The 19,833-nt window shown below is 40.6% G+C and overlaps 1 protein-coding gene across 2 annotated transcripts in view; it reads right to left on the bottom strand.

Annotated features, from left to right (window-relative positions):
- The window catches only part of NT5DC1 (5'-nucleotidase domain containing 1), a 148,545-nt gene extending 132,844 nt beyond the window's left edge, over window positions 1–15,701 (bottom strand). For both annotated transcript variants that reach the window (XM_027795763.2, XM_055809516.1), the window contains exons 1-6: window positions 15,493–15,701; window positions 13,273–13,364; window positions 11,557–11,628; window positions 9,930–10,036; window positions 8,480–8,559; window positions 4,717–4,798 (exon numbers count right to left, since the gene is read on the bottom strand). In XM_027795763.2, the coding sequence (XP_027651564.1) occupies window positions 4,717–4,798; window positions 8,480–8,559; window positions 9,930–10,036; window positions 11,557–11,628; window positions 13,273–13,364; window positions 15,493–15,585 (526 nt within the window). In that variant the 5' untranslated portion in view covers window positions 15,586–15,701. The remainder of the gene's footprint in view (window positions 1–4,716; window positions 4,799–8,479; window positions 8,560–9,929; window positions 10,037–11,556; window positions 11,629–13,272; window positions 13,365–15,492) is intronic.
- Between the last annotated feature and the right edge of the window lie 4,132 nt (window positions 15,702–19,833).

The following is a 19,833-nucleotide window of genomic DNA, read 5'->3' as shown; positions in this document are numbered from 1 at the left end:
CCTTCCTGTTTTAGGCCAAATACTAAGTACAGATCTCCTAAGAATGATCTCTTTTTTGGAATAAAAGATGTTTTCCTGTGCAGTCCTTTCCAATATTTAAACACAGCATGTGCTGCTGCCCATACATTCAACCATACATCTGGCACTTTTGTTTCAGAAACAAATACAGGGACTGGGTACTGCAGCTGGAAAATACTGCTCAGTAGCTGTAAAGTTTCTGGTCAACTGCTTTACATATGAAACATATGCTAAAGCACATGTAAAAATGGAGATGCTTGGTGCTCAGCAGTACACTACTGTCTTGTGATTCCAATTAACTAGTCTCTGCAGCAGAAACTGGGCTCAGACAGTATTCTTAAAAGCATAGTTCACTAACCCTTATTGTCCATCCACTTTAAATCATGTTTTGTCCTTTAATGTCTTTGTTTATTGAATTAGCACATAGGACTTCAAATAAGCCTACAGCTTTGTACCTCATATGCCAGCCTCTTTGAAGAGTTTTCATAATTTTTTAGACATTAAGTCACTAAGAAAGCAACACTGAAAAGCTAGAGAATACAGGTAAGAATTGTGGCACAACCATGATTTTAGCTTTGGATTCTCAATTTAGAGGGGACTTTGAAAAGGTCTGTAAGTTTTTTAAGTTTGTTTTTAAATATTTTCTCCACATGAAGATCAGCAACCTACCTAAAGATAAAGCTCTTCCAGAAACCACATCTCTTCTGTGTCATAGGCATTACAGGAAAGAAAAGCCAGTATGAGATTAAAATGAAAACATAAGAGCCTGTAATAGTATAAACTAACTCACTTCCAAAAAACTACTGAATTTTTTGAAGCCTTAAGTGGTCAAACACACAAAGCACACAAATAATTCCTTCTGTATTTAGCTGGAAAGCGCAGAATAGAAGTGTAACAAATTTACTTGTTTCTATCTTTGTTGCACAATTAAGACAAATAAAGACCACTGATCACTGGACTACATCAACATTAGAAATTTCTAATGTTTTGCAGAATGTTTGGAGGATTCTTTCTGGCCAGAAAACCATCTTTGGGTTCTTTTGATGTATTTGAAGTTCCATATAAAAGATATAACACATGTATCACAGACATCTAGATTCAGTATCTTCTGCCAAGACAACAGGGTAATACCATAAACTTGTAACAAAAAACCTCTGTGTGTGTATGTGTGTGTATGTGCACGCACATGTTTTTTGGAAGAGGATGGAGTAGTTCAGAAAGATCCAAAATTTTCCTTCCCAAATTCCTGTATATCAGCATGCCACTTCAGAATACTGATCAAGCACACACAAAAAAACCCCAAAACAACCAAATGCAAGTTATTAAAAAACATGTTTTAAGTTTAGCAATTTCTCTGATAATTTTCATTTTCATAAAAGATCGTCAGTGACAGATTTCTCAGATGCATCCTTGAAACGTGAGAGCAGATCCCACCAAGCATTTTTATGGGCAACTTATTAAGTCTGCCACCATATTAGCCATGATCTTCTTACTTATAAAATGAAATCCAATCTCATGAACTGATTGAAAATATTACAAATATATCATTTGCATTATACAACCACAGATACAACGGTTTTTGAAATGTCAGGGAAATCATAAGGAAAGAAAATCATGTGAGAGTGTGAACAGCCTTTAACAGAAGAAATTTTACAAAATCCTGCTTTGAGAAGTTACATTAGGCAACTTCCTCCAACAAACACCATTGATTTTTATGTCAAAAAATCACCAAATCTGAGACTTTTCACATGGGAATAAATACACAATACTTCAAGACCTCTTTACTCCTCTGAAGATCAAACTGTTTCCATGTGTTGTGCTGTCCACTTGATACAGTGTAAAATACATTGCCACATTTAATTTAAAATTGCTCTTTGAAGTCTCTAAAACATAGACTAAATGATACACATACAAAGTAACATTAATCACCTTAAAGCTGCAAAATATTCCAGTAATACAAGACTCACAGAAGAAAAGAAAAAATAAGAAAGACTTACAAAAAGGATTCTCAAGTAATTTAGTGCTCAACTTGGGTATCAATTGCAGAGGACATTCTTGCAGGTATTATTAAATTAGAAATTACCATTTTGCAAGTACGAGTATCTGTGTTCATTACTATCTGACATCATGTTTTTCTGATAGTATGTTTAATAGATTCTCTCAGTTTTTGGAATTATTCTTCACAAAGGAAGGTCTAAATAGCACAAGCCTATTTTGGAACCCTCTAACTTTCCCTTTGCAAACCTCAGTTCTTCACTTCTTTACAAGTAGATGAGTAGGTTAATACCCTTCATTAAGCTGAGTCAGGACAGTCATGCCTATCTGAAAAAGCCATCCAAAAAAAATATCATAGGGCAATTATCTAAGGCAATTACCACAGCTAAGACAATGAAAAGCAAAATTCACCAGACACCTGATCAAAGAAATCATGAGAAAGAGAAGGGACAGAGAAATAAGGGCATATCGACAACAAACCAAAGCAAATTGCAAATACTTTAATAGCGTTGAAAAAATAAACGGTCAGTCGTTCTGCTCCATCACCGACAATGGCACTACTAAGACAGCATTTGACTTGGGAACTTTGTGTCTCCTCAACTGACGGCTTAGTAAGTTTGCTTTGGATATTTTACCTTGACTAACTGCTAATAAGCTCTGCTTTTCTCTAAAGGGTTAAACCCTCTACAAGGCATGAGGGCAGAGTTAAGTCAAGAAGCTGTGGTCTTCAGGCCAGGTTCTCGGCTAAGAAAGACCGTGGGGCTTCCTGGCATGTAGATGTTGGGCTGGAGCCAGGTTTAAGATTCTTCAGGAAGTTATGTTAAGTTTGCAACTGAGAAAGAAAAAAAGGTAAAAAAAATATCTCTGCCACAAACTTGTGACAGAAGACTAGTACCATTATTCTCATTTCACAGAGTGACCTGAAGCAAAAAGACACGCTCCATCGGAATATCACAGGTAGGTGATAAAGGAAGAAATTATCCCTGGTTCTTCTGACTCCCTGTTCAGTGCTTTATCTACCGGACCATGTTATTAAAAGGAAAATAAGACCACTATGAAGCCTGTCAAAGTGAAAATGCTGTGCTTTGTCATGCATCACGCATTAAAATATTTAAGTAGGGTATAAAATCTACACCATTTCACTTCTGATTTTACAGAGCTTTATCCAAAATGACTCATGCCTATCAGTTACTATATTTTCTTACATTTTCAACGCTGTTGTGCATGTGCCTCATGACTCTTATAACAGAGAATGAGGTGTATTAAATTAGGTACCAATTCTGATAGGAGTTAGAAAGGATTAAGTCTTATCACACATCTGTTTGTACGCAGATTCCATGCTTACGTATACAAAGAGATACTTGATAGGTAGGTATATGCATAAACATACACATGTACACACAAGCAGACACTTACATATAAATAAAACTGAGCAATTATTTAAGTGAGTTCAAAGATCAGACTAAATTTTGTTTGATCTAATTCATTTCCAAAGAACACTTTTAAAAATTATTCTTCTTGCCAAATGCTGCAGGATCCATACCTTTTAAAACAATAGGCTTTCATGATTTGAAAAAAGAACTAACAAAAATGCCAAAAAAATAGTTACAGTTGATTTGGATTGGTTTAATATCAGCAGAAAACAAAGGATACGTTTATTCCATGTATGAATGAGTTCCTAGAAGAACCCTTAACTACCAATCATACTCTAAGCTCCAATGGAAACACTGTAACAACAACCAAAGCATTTTAGTAATGTTTTGCTGTCTTTTACAATATGCATCCTGAAGTCAATTTCTGTTTCTGTTTGGAGCTTCTCTGAGACAATTTTGTCCATTACATTTCAAAGGAATACAGCAAGTATTACAGCTCTGGTTGAACAAATAAGTTTTAAGAGGGTCCAAACTACACTTGTGCCTAATGAATGTTGCATTAACAGAGGCAATTCTACCAGAGAACGCTGTCAGCAAAATGCTACAGGATTCTGAACTGAGCTGCATAACATTTTTTTTTACAAAAAACCATGGTTAAAAATAATTTCAATTAACTGTGTGCACACACAAGATTGTTAGCTTTTACTATCAACTATTTCATATGCCTAACAGAAATTCTGAAGTTTACTCTTTGAAAGAAGGGAAATAATTTCTAGCTGAAGGGTAGCCAAGATCTCCAAATCTAATTTATATTACACTATTATAAGGCTGGCTTTGGGTGAGGAAAGGCTATTATTTCTGCAATTTTTAGTAAGCTTATAACAAAATAACTATCTCCTCACTACTGCGTCAATACTATATGAGGAATTCTAACCAAAACTAGAATGCTAAAGAAAAATACCAAATATTTATGATTACAAGAACATAAGGAATTATTACAATCAAAGGAATAGAATCAAGATACAGTTCAAGTTTATCCACATTACAATACCAATCACTGTGAGAAATCATTTTTCCTCTAAATTCAGTGAAGTAGCACATCACAAATGTTACTAAAGACAGCAAAACAGTTTCAACTAAATGAAATAGAAACAGTAGTCATAAAGATGTTCTACTCCAGGATAAACACGTCTGCTATACAACTATTTGTAAGTTTGAAAAGTAAAAGCTGTGTCGAGTAGCCTACAGTGTATTTGCAAATGTTATTTGCTCTGGCAAGCGCATGTAATATTTTCAGCTATTATAGTAAGTTTTCAGTGAACCCACTTACCTTTAAAAGCTGTTATTTTATAATTATGCTGGATAGCAGCCACCATGTCCTTCCAGAAGTCATACTTTTTCTGACCATCATGCTGTAAGTGTCAAAAGGAACCTAGTCATTATATTAAGTATCAGCTATTTTGAGCTTTCATACTGAAGCAGTGACAGCAATGCCATTAATAAGCATAAGTATTTGGAGTAAAACAGTCTTAGACAGTAGGACTCAGGACTCAGTAGTACCCAGCTTAACTTTGGGTAACCACAGACAAATTATCTCCCTACTTAAGAAGGTTATGGCTGAGGTGGGGGGAGGAAGGCAAAAGGAGAAAGGATTAATATTTGTGAGGAACTCTAAAACATTGCAGCAAAAGGGGGCATTAGACAGAATAGCAACTTACTGAATGAGCCATCCCCAGTGACATTTGGGAAAAAGAAGTGCCTAAAGCTGCAGATACAGTACTTAATTAGCAGGTTGACATTATCTACAGCCTGGCATCCATATCACCTTCCACCCTCAGAACCAGCAAACTCCTTTGCTATAATTTAGAGGTAATGCCCTTCTGCCAACAACTCCACTCCAAATGCTGTATCAAACATCCATCCAGAAGCCAGGCTGAGCAGCACTGCATTGCATTGTGCTCTGCAGACTGCCAAACCCCAGCTCTGGCAGAAGGACAGGGGAAGGCGATCTGTGCTTGTGAAGAGTTTCTCGCCATTCCTAGAAAGCTGCCCAGGCACAGAAGAGCTCCAGCTGACCTCAACAGTCCTTTCAGCATCTCACTAAGGGAGAGGAAAAGCTTCCCAACGAGCTGAGTGCCACAGCACTCTCAAACTCCATGAATTTTAGGAGTGCTGTATTAAACAGATGCAATTACACAGCCACCCAGTATTACAGAGCAGAGGATCAGCTATGGATCCCTTAAGAGATGCTCAGAGTTACAAGCTAACCTGGCAGCAGTAAAGCAGGTGGTACAGTCTCTTTGAGTTTGTATACCATGGGAAGTATCTTTGTAAGTGTCGTTACAGGCTTTCAACACCTACCTTACGATAAATTTCAAGGTAACTGTTAACAGATTTCATGGCATTGGCACCTTCTGTGTCCCTACCACTGCATTGATACCTGAACAATAACCATTTTGTAAGCATAAAGCATCTTCTAGAGAGGGAAATATTCAGAAACTGAAAAAAAACACAAACCCTTAACATTGCCAACAAAACCCATGTAGTTTATATATACTGAAGTAAACTGCTATTTTGGGCCTAATCTGCCATGGAGGCTTCCAGAGGAATGATCCACTCAATTTCAAAACCAGTAAGTCACACAAACAAGGTTTTTTGTGCATGACTGACAAGCACTATGACAGTCTGCTTACCATCCACCAGCTCTACAGGTTAAGAGCAGGAAAGATACAATGCTGTGGCTTTCAAATATTTTTTTTAATCTGTCCCTATAGCAAACAGCCCCAGAAATACATAAAAGAACTAAAAACTAAAAGAAAAGGTTTCATATATGTCAAAATTCAGTTAGCTGGTAACCAAGGTCATTATTCAAAGCCATGTTCAGGTGGTGCTAGGGTGTACCTGTCTGTCTAGTGGCAATGGCACTAGCACTAATCTAGAGACAGACATATTCAAATGTCCGCCCCCCTCATACTCCATGTGGTTGACTTGCTCCTTAGTTTGGAGTTTTGGTTTTTTTTGTTTCTTTAAAAAAAAACCAAACAGTGCAATGAGCTAACAGTTTCTCAGAGCCCTGTTTTGAGGACAGATGGATACAAGTTTAAAAGTGGGTACACTTCCTTCAAAACATTTGACTTCAGAGAAGACTAAAATAATTGTCAAACAAATTGCTTGCAAATCTACAGCCGTTGCATATGAGATGTACAAGAAAACAGACCAATTGCCAGAAAGCAGGAAGAAAATTCTGTGCATGCCCGTGCAGTCCGCCGTTATTTTGGTGTAACTGTCAAATGTGCTTTCATTAACTACCAGATAAAGCAGGACTTTGTGTAGCTTTTCAGTGTGAAGATCCAAAACACCAAGAAGCTCCTCTGCTTTGTCTGAAAATACATAAGAGTTCTGGCTCTGGATACAGCAAAAGCAGATTCATTTTTAACAGTGTAGAGCAGGCCAGCATCCAACTCATATTTAAACTCATTTTGAATCCAAACCTAGCAGTTCTCCCATCTGTTTCCAGTAGAAAGCTTTCCTGATTCTAGAACAGTGTCTGGAAAATGTAAGAGAGTAGTCTTTACTAAACAAGTTCCCAGAACATGAAACAGAACCCTCTATTTCCCTTTAGAAATGTGGAAGAAAATGTGATGGTTTCTAACCCTTAGGATGCTAGGATGCAGGATTTTGCAGGTATGAGCGCTGGAGAGAACTACCAGCTCCTGCCTTTCATCTTGCTCATCTAGCTGATGCTAACTTTCCCTGGAATTACTGTAGCCCACCAACATTCAGTAAAATATTCAGGAACTGCTAGCTCTAGATAAAGAGGGTTCATGACCCACTTCTGGTAGCTCTCTGGAGAAACAGCACAGGTTGAAATCTCTCTGGCTGAAGACAGCACTGATCCAGGGTCAACGCTCCAGCTCATGAACTAGTAACTGAATTTGAAAGCTTACTACACACATGCTATGACATGCTTCCTCTCTCAATAAATAGATGATTCTGTGCCAAGTCTAAATTAAATACAAAAGAAAGTAATACAACACAGGTGTTACATCTCAGATAGAGTTCTAAGCTGTGAACAGCTTAGAGGAAGGAGATTAATCAGGCACAAAGTTAAGAGTCTTACAGTGCACCCATCCTCAGTGCTTCCTGATAAGCTAGCTTTAGCTAACTCTTCATGCAGCACTTGGACTTAGGCAGCAATCCCCTAAGCATGCTATTTTGGAGTGGAAGCTAAAGCATCAAGTCAGCTGATACCCAAAGCAATCCCTGATACCCATCCCACAGCTCTGGATTTCACTCTGCAGACAAAGTTTAGTATTGACAATTTTCAGTGCTGTAGTGCTCTGGTATCTTTAGCTAGAAGACGACATCAGTACTCTGACATCAATTATACTTGTGTATGAGAAGAACCCCCTCCTACTCCCAGCTGCACACAAATTAAAGATTCAAGCCTTTTTTAACACAATCAAATCAATTAGCATCAAACTTCAAAGGTAGGATTTAGGACATTCTGTCTAGAAAGCACTGAAAAATGTTCAAGCAATTGCATTTTATGCCTTGTGAATATAACCTACTGTTTAGCAGAGAAAAAAAAAAAATCGTATTATTCTAGAGGTGTATTCACATCTGTGTACACAGATCAATATATTTAAGACAAAAACAAGTTTAAAAAAGCATGGAATGAAGCTTTCAATCCATTAACACTTTGCAAATTAGGAAACCATGTCATTCAGAAGACTCGCATTAGATTTAATTGAAGTATCATCAAGTATAATTAAAGGAGATGTTAAGAACTATATTCTACATATTGCAGGGTGAACTTGAGAAAACAGTGCGTTTCTAGTCGTATCCTAGTTATTTGTGCCCTCTGGTGGAAGTACATGTATTTTGAACATGCCATGTAGCTCACAATACCTTTGGAGCCAACACACCAAGTCCAATATGAAAAATTCCAAACAAAAAAAAAAAAAAAAAAAAGCTAAAAACCTTGATGTTGTTCAATACTCTATTTGTACGCATTTAATAATATATACAAGATCTGTGGTGGGTAAGAGAATGATAATGCAATACTTAGTTTCAAACAATACAGTTCTTACCTGATCTAAGCTGTCCACAACCCTTGCACACAAGAAAGCTCCTGGCAGGTCAAAATAGTTATCATATAAATAGTATTTAGCTGGAAAAAAAACAACAAAACAACCTAAATTTTTTAATCCATACTGTATGCTTTAATCACAAATAAAAACCACATTTAAATAAGAATATAAGCTCCTATTTGGATTTTACTGGTAACAAGCATTATCTGCTTCCCAATCTTTGTTAGCCTTTATCCCCACTTTTGCTTCTCATAATTGGTAACTGAAAGTTGTTCATCTATATCAAGGCAGTGAGATTTTAAAATTACATTTTAAGGTTCTAAAACTTAAGGTGGAAGAGATGGGAGAGAACGATGAATTTTAAGAGTCAGGACAGTATCATTCAACTCTTCTAAAATACCTATTTCCCTAACAGTGGAAAGACAAATAAAGGGTTTGAGAAGTTGTTTCAGAAACATTTGGACACGTCTCACACATAGCCTTGCCCTTTGCACACAAACACCGCAGACAGTGTCTTAGTGCAACTGGAAGCATGCCCACACTATTACATGACCCCCACAAAACAGAACTAAATCAGGAGGTGCAAATGTCCCCCCAGACCGAGGTCATGTTCAACAACTCTCTCCTAGGAGCAAAATGACTTAACTAGTGATTTTTATTTTTTTTTGTATTCATGACCTTGTCTATGCTGTCTCTTAGATATATTAAAGAGCAAGTGAGCAAAACGGGGATTAACATTCAGAAGAGAGACCAAGTGCACTTTTCAGTGAAAAAGAAAGGCACATGTGCTCTATGAAGCAAAAAAACCCTCTCTTGTACCTTGTTGCAAAAGATCACCTGCAGTTCATAATAAGCATCACAAACAAGTTTGTGTCAGAAAAATCACAAGGAAAATACCTCCATTACATAGCACAATGCAACTTAACTGAGCACTGTATGTGTATTACTCACAATTGCCAAGATCAAAGTAAAACAGAGAGGAAGTACAGACCCACAACGCAAACCTAGCCACAGCGCCTTCAAAGTGACTCCCATTTTAAAATCAAGAAATTTCAGTTGCAGGAGGAGTAGTTTTGTTTCCATACCCAGGCTGTTCTCTGCACCTGCACCTAGGGCTCCAGTAACAGCACGGATGATAATGAGTCAACGGTTAAGAAAAATTAAGATTTGACATGTCCTAAATGAGACAGACTGTGATTATCAGCCTACTTCATCAAGGAACAATGTGCCCATCTCTATAACCAAAACACACCTATGTCAGCTCATTTGTCTCATCATTGGTGACCTAAATTTAAGTTGAACTCTAGTATTAGAAGTTGAAAATAACAAAACCCTCACCTATTCCAATAATTCTCAGTTCAAGTATTTTTACATATTTGTGGTAAGAAGTATGAGGCACTGAAGGGGCCAGAGCAATTTCAAAGAAGAGGATGTGCTAAGGTATAGCTACCTGAGCGGGAAACCATGCCACTGACTGTATTAAAGTGCTTCCACTCCTTCCTTCCGTATGTCTCCAGGAGCTCTTCAGGTGTCATGCTCCTTGTACCATGGCTTGCCCTATTCGATGCATTTGGTTATTCGTTAAAAAAACAAAACAAACCAAAAAAAGGTTAAAAACAGCCAAACTACTCCTTGTGTAAAATAATGCATTGCAACTGAACACTGAAGTACATGCAAGTTGATCAAAAGTAACTCTCTTTATAACTTAGAAGTTTCCCAGAACCTAAGCTTTTGTCATATACATTGCAGTCCTCAATAAAAGCCTTACTACACAGAGGTTTGGTTGGCTGGGGGCACAGCTACTGTGCCTCACCTGCTAACACAATCACTCTGTATTGCTCGAATGTTCTCAATTGTGTGAGGACACTCGCTATACTTGAACTATCAATATACGCTGCACAATAAAACACAGTACAGAAAGCCTATACATCATTCTGAAGCCTGGTAACATTCACAGAATGCAGGGCAGAACTATGGAAAAGTGCTAGTTTGAGCTCTGCAAGCAGCTGTGTAATACAGAAGTGTGCAGAAGCCTTTTTAGGGATAAAAATCAACTAGCTTGACCATCAAATTAGGCCTCAAAAGAATGCACAGAATCTAGTTTTGAAGCAAATGCAGGCAATGCTAGGAGAACTAATCCTATATCACTCTTCCCTGTAATGTGGTATACCCTCTAGTCTTGAATTTTGCATTTAGCACTCTGAAATCCATGGTACTAAATGAATTTTGGGTTACACAGCAGAGGCACACAGGAATTTCTTCCCTTCCTTCAATAAGATCCGACCTTCCCTAGCATCTTCAAGCTCCTTCTGCCACATACTATCAGAAAAAAACACCAATCAAAGCAGTAGAGTCTATCTTGCATACTAAATTACACAGACTTTCATCCTGGAAAAAAATAAGGGGGAAACAGGACAGGGACTGATATACTTAAGTATATCTACTTTTCAGATTTGTGATTCAAAATAGCAGTCTTCCACGTCTAAAAAAAAAAAAAAAAAAAAGGAAGGAAAGAGGAACTAAGGATATACTGAAATGATGACTGAAGGCAAAACATAGCTTTTAAGAGGAAATAAACCCAGAATGTTGGTTGTCAGTTTCTGTGTTTAATTTACCTCAGGCTATTGAAATTATATGTTCTAAGCCTGCAAAATTCTGAATGTGTATGGTACAAAGATAGTAGTGCTAATGACTAATGCTAATGATGGGAGCACTGACTCAGTCAGGTTGCTCACAATCCAAAGAAAAACATTATCCTGGATCTTAGGAGAACTGGACTAAAAGTACACTGGTAGCCACTGAAAAAGTGAATTTACTTTCAAGATCAGTATGCCCTCAGAGTCTTAGATATTTATTAAAACAGAGATACTCTTTACTAGCAGCTAACTAGACTGCCTACACAACATTAAGAGAAACTGAGCACCACATTACCAAAGAGTATTTAAACTTTTACATCTAATAAATAAATATATGTTGAAATTAGTATTTAAATATTTCATAAAACTAAGAAATGGCTTTCAGAAAAAGGATAAGATTTTGGTATTTGTTTAAATACATAAACTTACTGTCAATATTACCTCAAAACTGTTCCATCTTCTGCAAGCTTCACAAAGTTTCCTTCTTCGATGTCCAACACCAAGCCTTTGCAACTAAGAATGATTTTAAGGAAGAAATGAACAATTAACGCTTTCAGAGGAATGCCTAGTTATATCAGCAAAATGCAGCTACAGAAGCTACACAATGATGCTACACAAAGCAAACAAAGTCACAACCCTTCAAATATTTCCATTTAACAATACTTTATATATGGAAATACTTTATTACTACCATGAGGACTGCATTTCACTTACATAGCAAATTCCTACTAAATAAATACAGTTCCATTGTTCAGTGACTGTTCATACAGATAAGGTTGGAGGATTAAGGTCCAAACACATACAACTAAGAAATGTGATATTTAAGCCACTTCCATTAAAGAAGTAAGTTTTTATTATTACTAGACTGGTAACACCAGTTATTAAGGGACAGAGGGCTAGAACATCATTCTAAATGAGGCAACTGCATAACCAAGGAACACATAAAGCAGAAGCACTGCCATGTTAGCCAGCACTGACAAAGTGAAAAGTTGACAGCATACGACAGATAACAGGAGTTCCCAACTCTCCTGGTAAATCTATACCTTCCAGATAATTTAATCTACATTCACTTGGGTTATTTGAAAAATTCATTCAGAGTTCAGTGGCTAAAATAATAATGTATAAACAATACTGAAAAAGTAGTGGCATCTTCATCCTCCTTTATGAGGTACCCAAAGAAAAGAAGATATGCCATGAAGGCAGCAAGTGGACCCCACCCCTTCACAAAGGACACCTGGGTGAGAAACTGACACGCAGCTACCAACACTGCAGGCTCGCAGGTCCACATTCATGGACCTCCCAGCTCCAATAAGGGACCAAGGCTGAGATATCTAGATCTTAACAAAGGATTTTACATATCAGAGACCTCAAAATATGAGAAATACAGATACATCGCTTGTTTTATGGAAGTTGAAAACAATCTTGTTGAAAACTGTTCAGTCAAATGCAGAATTGTAAAAAAAAAATGATCAAAACTGTTATACAATAATACATCCATTATTCAATTCCCCCTGTGTTTCTCTTAAAAAATGTAGTGATTACCTGGGCATCAAGTCCCCACCTTCGTGGCCTAGATTATAACCTGTTAAAGTTGGAAGATCACAGATTCATGCTTAAGCTCCTGCCCAGAGACCACTGAGCTCAGAGCAGAAACTTGCATTTCAGTCTTCTGCCTCACAGCTTTACGCATGACATGCCACCCAAGGACTACCTCCTGGCACACCACCTTTCCTCAGTTCCTCAGAAGGCTGTTGAGGTTATTTTGCCTTACACAAATGAAACCACATCTGTCAAAATAAAAATTACTGAATTCTGATGGTTACTGGATTTTCCAGTTGAATTGAAGGTAGAAGACAAAGGAGATAAAATAAGATAGTAAAGAGATAAAATAAGAGAGTAAATCAGACTAAAAGGCTTGTGTCTAAACAGCTGAAAGCACAAATCAAGCTTGAATGCTCAGTTCTCTCTTCAAAATACCATGTTAGAAGTATCCCGTGACAAATACTTGTTCGAACAAGTATTTAAAACTGTAATTTTGTTGGGTTTGACAATCATAACAACTACCTAATAAGAGAAGCTGTTTTCCAAGCTTTGTAAAAAATTATGGCATAAAGGAAGTTATGAAGAAAGTTTCTTGGTTTTTTTCAACGTACTCACCAGAAGTCCAAGCTGTCTGGAGCTAGAGTCAGCAAGTCTTTGTCATAACCCTTCTCCATTACCAGATACTGGGCAAAACTATCATATATTAGCTACAAATGAAAAAAATATATGCATTAATTATATTGATTAAATGGGACCAAAGTTACTGCTTCTTTGGAAAGAGGCAAGACACCAGTGTTGGTGCCTCCTTAGCAAAATCAAACCAGGGAGCTAGAGGCCCTGTCCCACTGCCTCTGCTTCTGGGAAATAGTGCCCGAGATTGTTTCTGTCACAGATGGAAAACAGCTCGAGACGCTCACACAGCAGTTCTGGTGCTATACGTCCAGCCTAACCAAGTTTACAGCATTCTACCTTATTGCCCCTGTGCTTCAAGACTGTTGGGAAACAAAGATGGTAAGTACTTAAGACTAGTCAGTACTTCCGTTTCCCAACCTATTTTTGTTTTTTTTTTTTTTTTTAATTTTAAATGTCATGGTTACCAAGACTGAACAAGCAAATTCCAAACCAATAAACAACTAACCTTAGGGGATATTTTAAAAGTATTCAAAGGAACATATTTTTGAAGGAGGCAGGCAACTACTAAGTGAATTGCTACTACTTCTAAGTTCAGAAAGAACTCTGCTAAAGCTTGGTCATCAGTCAGCAATTTATTAGTGTAATGTGCTGGTAAAGTTGTACAAGATCTATGCAGATGCTGCCAGGTCCTTAAAAGACCATCCAGAAATAGTAATTGCTCCCTTTTTCTCATGGTTCTTTCATTAAAGCTGTTCCCTGGCCTTTTTTTTTTAATTACAAAAGCTGATCTTGGAATGAATATGAATAATGTCTGAGAAAGACTAATATGAAGGCCAGCGCTGAAAGAGTAAGCACTAACTGCACTTTCAGCTGTGCCTGTCAGCCTTTGAAAGTATTTTTTATTTCCAATAGATAAGGAAGCAGGAAATGGGCATGTGTCAGTCTGTGTGCTGTGAGAAGATGCAGAGTGAACAACAGTAAATATTTTTTGGGGTTTTTTTTCTATTCTTTTCTTCGGTTGTTGTTTTGTTTTGAAACTCTAGTTATACATTATCTGACGTTTGCCTCTGACAGGCAAAAATCCTTATTAGGAAGAATGTACCTGTATAAGGTGTAATGTGTGTGGCACAACAGAAGGAACATGGAAGGTAAGCCTAGAGTTGTAGCTTCCAGCCTGAACTTAAGAGCACGTACATTTTATAACTTGCTACTATTGAACCCTCTTTTGCTAGGAAGATGCCTCTCTACATAAAGTCACACACAGCTAAAGGAAGCAATGCGATTTTTCAACACAGTACACACCGAACCATGCCTATTTATAAACGGGATACCTCATAAACATTTGTTTCTATATCAAATGCTGAAGTATCTGGCAATTGGCGTAGGAATCCTGTACAGTGTAAAACATATTGTAGGTGAATGGAGGCAAATAAAAGGGGAGAAGGGGACAACACGAGCTCCATGACACTGGACAGCTCTGTGGCAAAGTCCTGACATCAACGACGAAGGATGAGTCAATGTCCTTTAATAATGTCCTTTTTTTTTTTTTTTCGAAAAAAACCCCAACAGTGCTCAGGGCGGGAAGGCACAGCACATGACAGTAGTTCCTCTCCGTAAGGCACAACAGGGATGCTGCCTCTAAGCCAGAGATGCTGGCTGCCTTTAAGCTCGGCGATTTATTTTAAGCACCAGAAACTTTGCAAAGGTCACCTGCGGCGAGCGCCGCGGGCTCCTGTCACCCTGTCTGCAGCACCTCCACATTCGGGGGGGTCTCTACCTTTCCCTCAGCGCCGCTACCGTTCGGAAGCTGCCAGGCGGCACCACGCTCAAGGAGGAAGACATGGCTGTCCCCCCCGCGGGCACAGGCCTGCGAGCAAGCGGCCGGCGAACACGCACTTGTGCTGCCCTTGGCTTTTCGGGTTCCTCCACGGGTACCCGCGCCAGCAGACTCAGGATCGCTGCCCCCAGCGGGGGTCCCGGCCGCCCGCGCCCCCCAGGACCCGCCGCCCCGCTTCCCGGCACTTTCCCTTTCGCTTGGGCAGGCGGAGGCGAGCGGGGCGGGGCGGAGCGGGACGGAGCGGGGGGACCCCGGCCCGCGGCTCCCGTGCCGCGCCGAGCCGTGCCGTGCCGCGCCGAGCCGTGCCGTGCCGAGCCGAGCCGAGCCGTGCCGTGCCGTGCCGTGCCGCCCCGCCCCGCACTCACCCGCGCACTCTGCGGGAGGTGGTACCGGCAGAGCGTGTGATCCAGGTCGAAGCCCATCACGTCGCAGTCCGCCAGGCAGAAGTACCGCTGCATCCCCGAACCGCCGCGGCCGCCGCGCGGAGGCGGGCGGAGGAGGAGGAGGAGGAGGGGGAGGAGGGGGAGGAAGGCGCGAGGGCGGTGCTTCCTGCGGCGCGGGGCGGGCCGGTCGCAGCCGCCCCGCCCCCGCCCCGCCCCGCCCGGCGGGGCCGCCCTCACCTGCGCGGGGTCCGGGTCTGGGTCCGGTGCGAGCGCACCCTCCCCCGCCGAACCGGGCCTTCCAGGGCAGCTGGGCGGCCGAGCCCCCGGCAGGGAAGGCGGGGTTGGGAGAGGCGGGCGCCAGGCAGCCGCCCGGAGGCGTGCTTCCGCGCTCGGGTTTAAAATGTCCGTTTCCCGCCGAGGCTCTGTGCGCTTGAGAACGGGCGCGGAAACAGGGGGGGCCGCGTTGCTGCCAGGGCTCTGTCGGGGGGTGAGCGCGTCCCGCGTAGGCGGCCCGGTGGGGCCGTGCTGGGCCGGGGGCGGCGGGGCGGGGGGCAGCCGCTAGCCCGGCGGCGGGTGCTGCAGCTCGGGTGCCCTGCCAGGGACAGCCCCCCCCGCCCCCCGTGAGGGGCCAGGCCCCGCTCCTGCGGCCTCCTCAAGGGTGCGCGCAGCGCTGCAGGCTGTAAGCGGCGCGCAGTGAACCACGCTGCCCTGCGCGTTTAGCTGTGGGAAAACAAAATCCCGGAGATCACTGCCTACCTTTTAACTTCCTGACAGCTTTGGCAATCGGGAACCAAGGCAACACGGGGAGGAGTACGGTCTGCTCCCGCGTAACGGAGTCAAAGGGGTATTTTGATGGGCGCCTGCCCAACAAGGGTGGCCTCAGTGCTGTTAGAAGGTGCTGGCTGAAAGGAAGCCCCGCGTCTGGGGACAAGCAAACGGATGAGCTGGGGTGGCTTCGTTCTCTTCTCCGGGGCTGAACTTGAACCTAGTCTGCAGTAAGGCCGGCCTGGGGATGCTGAAATAGCTGCACTTGGCAGCCGTGCTTGCAGGGCCCCTTGGTCCTCTCTGCAGTTCTGGTCTCCCTGTACACCTTCAAAACTTCGTTTTGCTGCAAATAATTTTTTAAAAAAACTTTTATTTCTATGAAAATAATAACATAAACCGTATTTGAATTAAGAGAAGTTGTTATGAAACATTTAATGCAAGTTGTCTTTGCCAGTGTTGCCTTCCTGTGCACAGCTGTAAGGGTTGTGCTTTGCAGGTGGGTGTTGGGGTGCATAACCATGGCAGCAGTGCACAGCAGCAGTTCTGATTATATCAAAATAATTATGCTTTGATTATACCAAATTATGATTTGATTTTTGCAGGATGGCTCAATGATAATTTCGTATTCCAGAGCAAAATGCTTTTGAAAATGCATTCAAATAGTTGAATGAGATACAATGTACTTACATATTGAAATCCAGTTTGCTGTGCTCAGATAGACACAGATGAGAGAAATTTAAATAACATGACCAATTGCATATGTTTAAAAATTCTGCGGAGAAGTTCAGTATCAGATTAGAAAGTGGACTAGACAGAAAAATACATGGAAATCAGGAATAAAATTCATTAATGGTAATAATAGGACAGGGTGAGCACTTAAGGTGTCAAAGCAAGAAAGAAATGGATTGCATAATTTTACCTCATCCCATTGTATAGTACCTTCTTTCACAGGTTCCTGGTATCTTACAGACATTATTATGCTTTCTAATGCTGTTGTGTATGTATATACATGCACAACAGCTATTACATATATTGTATATTATATATATATTGCACACCATACATTATATATACACCATAAATTATATATACACAATGGTACATACATATGTTTTAGAGATATGTATGTCCAATAAATATATATATATGCATATATACTTAAATACATCCAAATTAACAGGTGTGAAACCTGAGCATAGAGGAAGATGCATCCAGGATCTCACACACAACAGGGGTTACAACTATCAGGATGAGGTAGCAGCCTGGGAACTCAGAGCACAAGACAATTTATCTTCCTAAAGCTGTTCACCTTAGGAAATATGAAACAAATTCCTGCTTCACTGAGGTCAATGGCCACAATTCTGACTGACCTCCCTGCACCGCCCCCCCCCCCCCAAAGGACTCATGTAGCTTCCAAAATTGTGTTTAGATTATGGCATTTTAAATTGATAACTTTGCTTGCTGTGCCCATAAAACATAGAATCATAGGATAATTTAGGTTGGAAGGAACCTTTAAAGATCATCTAGTCCAGCCCTCTGGTCACTGTATTCCCTGTCAAATGAATGTAATCTTGAAAATCCAGATTTTGTGAATGCTGAACAATTATATTGGCAGTAATGACAAGCTGTCTTAGAATCTGCAATACAAAAGTACGAATCGTATTTAATTTTAAACCACTTTGCGTGAGGAACAATACACACGACTGGAGAGATTCAGCAAGCTAAATTTCAGGTACATGAAACTGAAGATTAAATTAGAAGTATGACAACAAGAAATATAGAAAATATGGATGAAGAGAATTGGTTTTCAGTTCTGGGAAAAGCGAAGATAAATGAGAGAATATCACCATCTTCAGCATTCACAGCACAAACCTGATAACAGGGAAGTCTCAGTTGTTTACTTCTAGCACAGAACTCCTAAATTTTATTTCTTTTTCTTTTGTCTTAAAAGGGTTGCTTTGTCTCTCAGTTTCTTCCTTTCAGATCAATCCTTTAAACATACTGACATCCCACTCTAGGGCCTTTCTCAGAAAGGAGCTGCCTTTAATCAAAATCCTCTGTAACAATTGAACTACCTTAATGTGTTAACAGCATCCTTTCAAATTACTTTTTCAGTTCTGTCTTTCAAGTTTGATGGCACCATTCAGAGATGTCCACATAACTAAAGTTTGCCTTTTGGGTTATCAGGTCCTAACTGATAATATTTCAGGTTTCCCCATGGCTAATTTATGCATCACAGTAATCATTTGATATTGTAAATATGTGGTAATAATCCACTGAGAAAAATCATAGATCCTGCCCTAGCAAGGGAAATTTCCAGTTGGTCAGGATGAAGGAGATAGAGGTGTTTGTGTCATGGCTCGCCTCCTGCAGTGGCAGCATCCCTTGGCATGGGGCGGAAAGGCCACCTGGAGGGACTCCCCCCAGCTCCCCAGCCAGTGCTGCACGGTGGCGGGGCTGCTGGTGGGTACAGAGACCCCCATGGGACAGGCAGGACAGGGCAGCAGGTGCTGTCCATGCTTGGCACACTCGGGTTTAGCAATCTGTAGGAAACACGTGTGAGATCTGGTGCATCAAAGCCTTTTCTAGACATACAAAGGGGCATTTTGGTTTTCGTTGTGCCTCATGCCTGCTTTCCGTGCAGAAGAGGCTCTTACCACCGTGTAGTTTTGGAGTGAAGGAGTCTACTAACATGCCCTGGCAGGTGAAAGGAACGTAACGGAGTGCAGCAACATACATAAAGGCATGAGAACTATGTCAAAATACCTGAAATAAATCTTACCTGTCACACAGAAGTTGTAGGCCTGTATGCGAAAGGTACTCCAGCTCCTTGCTCTCTTTGTCCTTAAGAGGGCAGCATTACGATACAGTGGACTGTCCCTCCCAGTTAACTTTGAAGCATCAGCACCTTAATCTATTTTACTTTCCTTAACCCTTGCTTTTATTTTCCTAAGGCTGTATAAGCTGACTTTGTCAGTGGTGTTTTGTCCAACTATGCAGTTGCAGCCATTTGCCTATTTAGCAAAGGTTCTAAGAGTTTAGTTTAAAAAAAGGAAAGGGCCCCACATATTGCTACAGAAGAGCGTGCAGTAGTGATATGTGAAAATAAAACAAGAATTGGAACAAACATGAAGCATTTTCATTTTGGACAAGTAACACCTTCTTACTAAAAAGTAAGCTCAGAAAATTCTGGACTTTTCCCTGTTTGTTTTTAAAAACAAATTAAAATACTTTTGAAGCAGAATAAACCAAAAAGTGTTAGGGTTTTTAAATATATATTTTATTTTAGCAGACTAGCAAGAGCTAGAACCTCAGATTTGCAATTGATTTAGCTTTTAACACATGAATTTGTTCAATGCACAGGTAGAAGAGTGCCTCACAGCCCAGCATCCCCATACTGCACTGACCTCTATCCCTCCCGAAGCATGATGCCCGCTCTCCCTGTTGGGATAGCTTCCCTGCTCTTCACAGTACATACTCCCCATCTGAGTACTGTTACTTCCATCCCAGGCTGACAGGAGGACAGAGACCACGTCTCAGCCTTAACCAGCTGGCCCA

Source organism: Falco peregrinus, chromosome 7 (assembly GCF_023634155.1).
Source record: "Falco peregrinus isolate bFalPer1 chromosome 7, bFalPer1.pri, whole genome shotgun sequence".
Classification (NCBI taxonomy): domain Eukaryota; kingdom Metazoa; phylum Chordata; class Aves; order Falconiformes; family Falconidae; genus Falco; species Falco peregrinus.
Note: the sequence above shows the minus strand (reverse complement) of the source record. Positions and strands in the feature narration are given on the sequence as shown.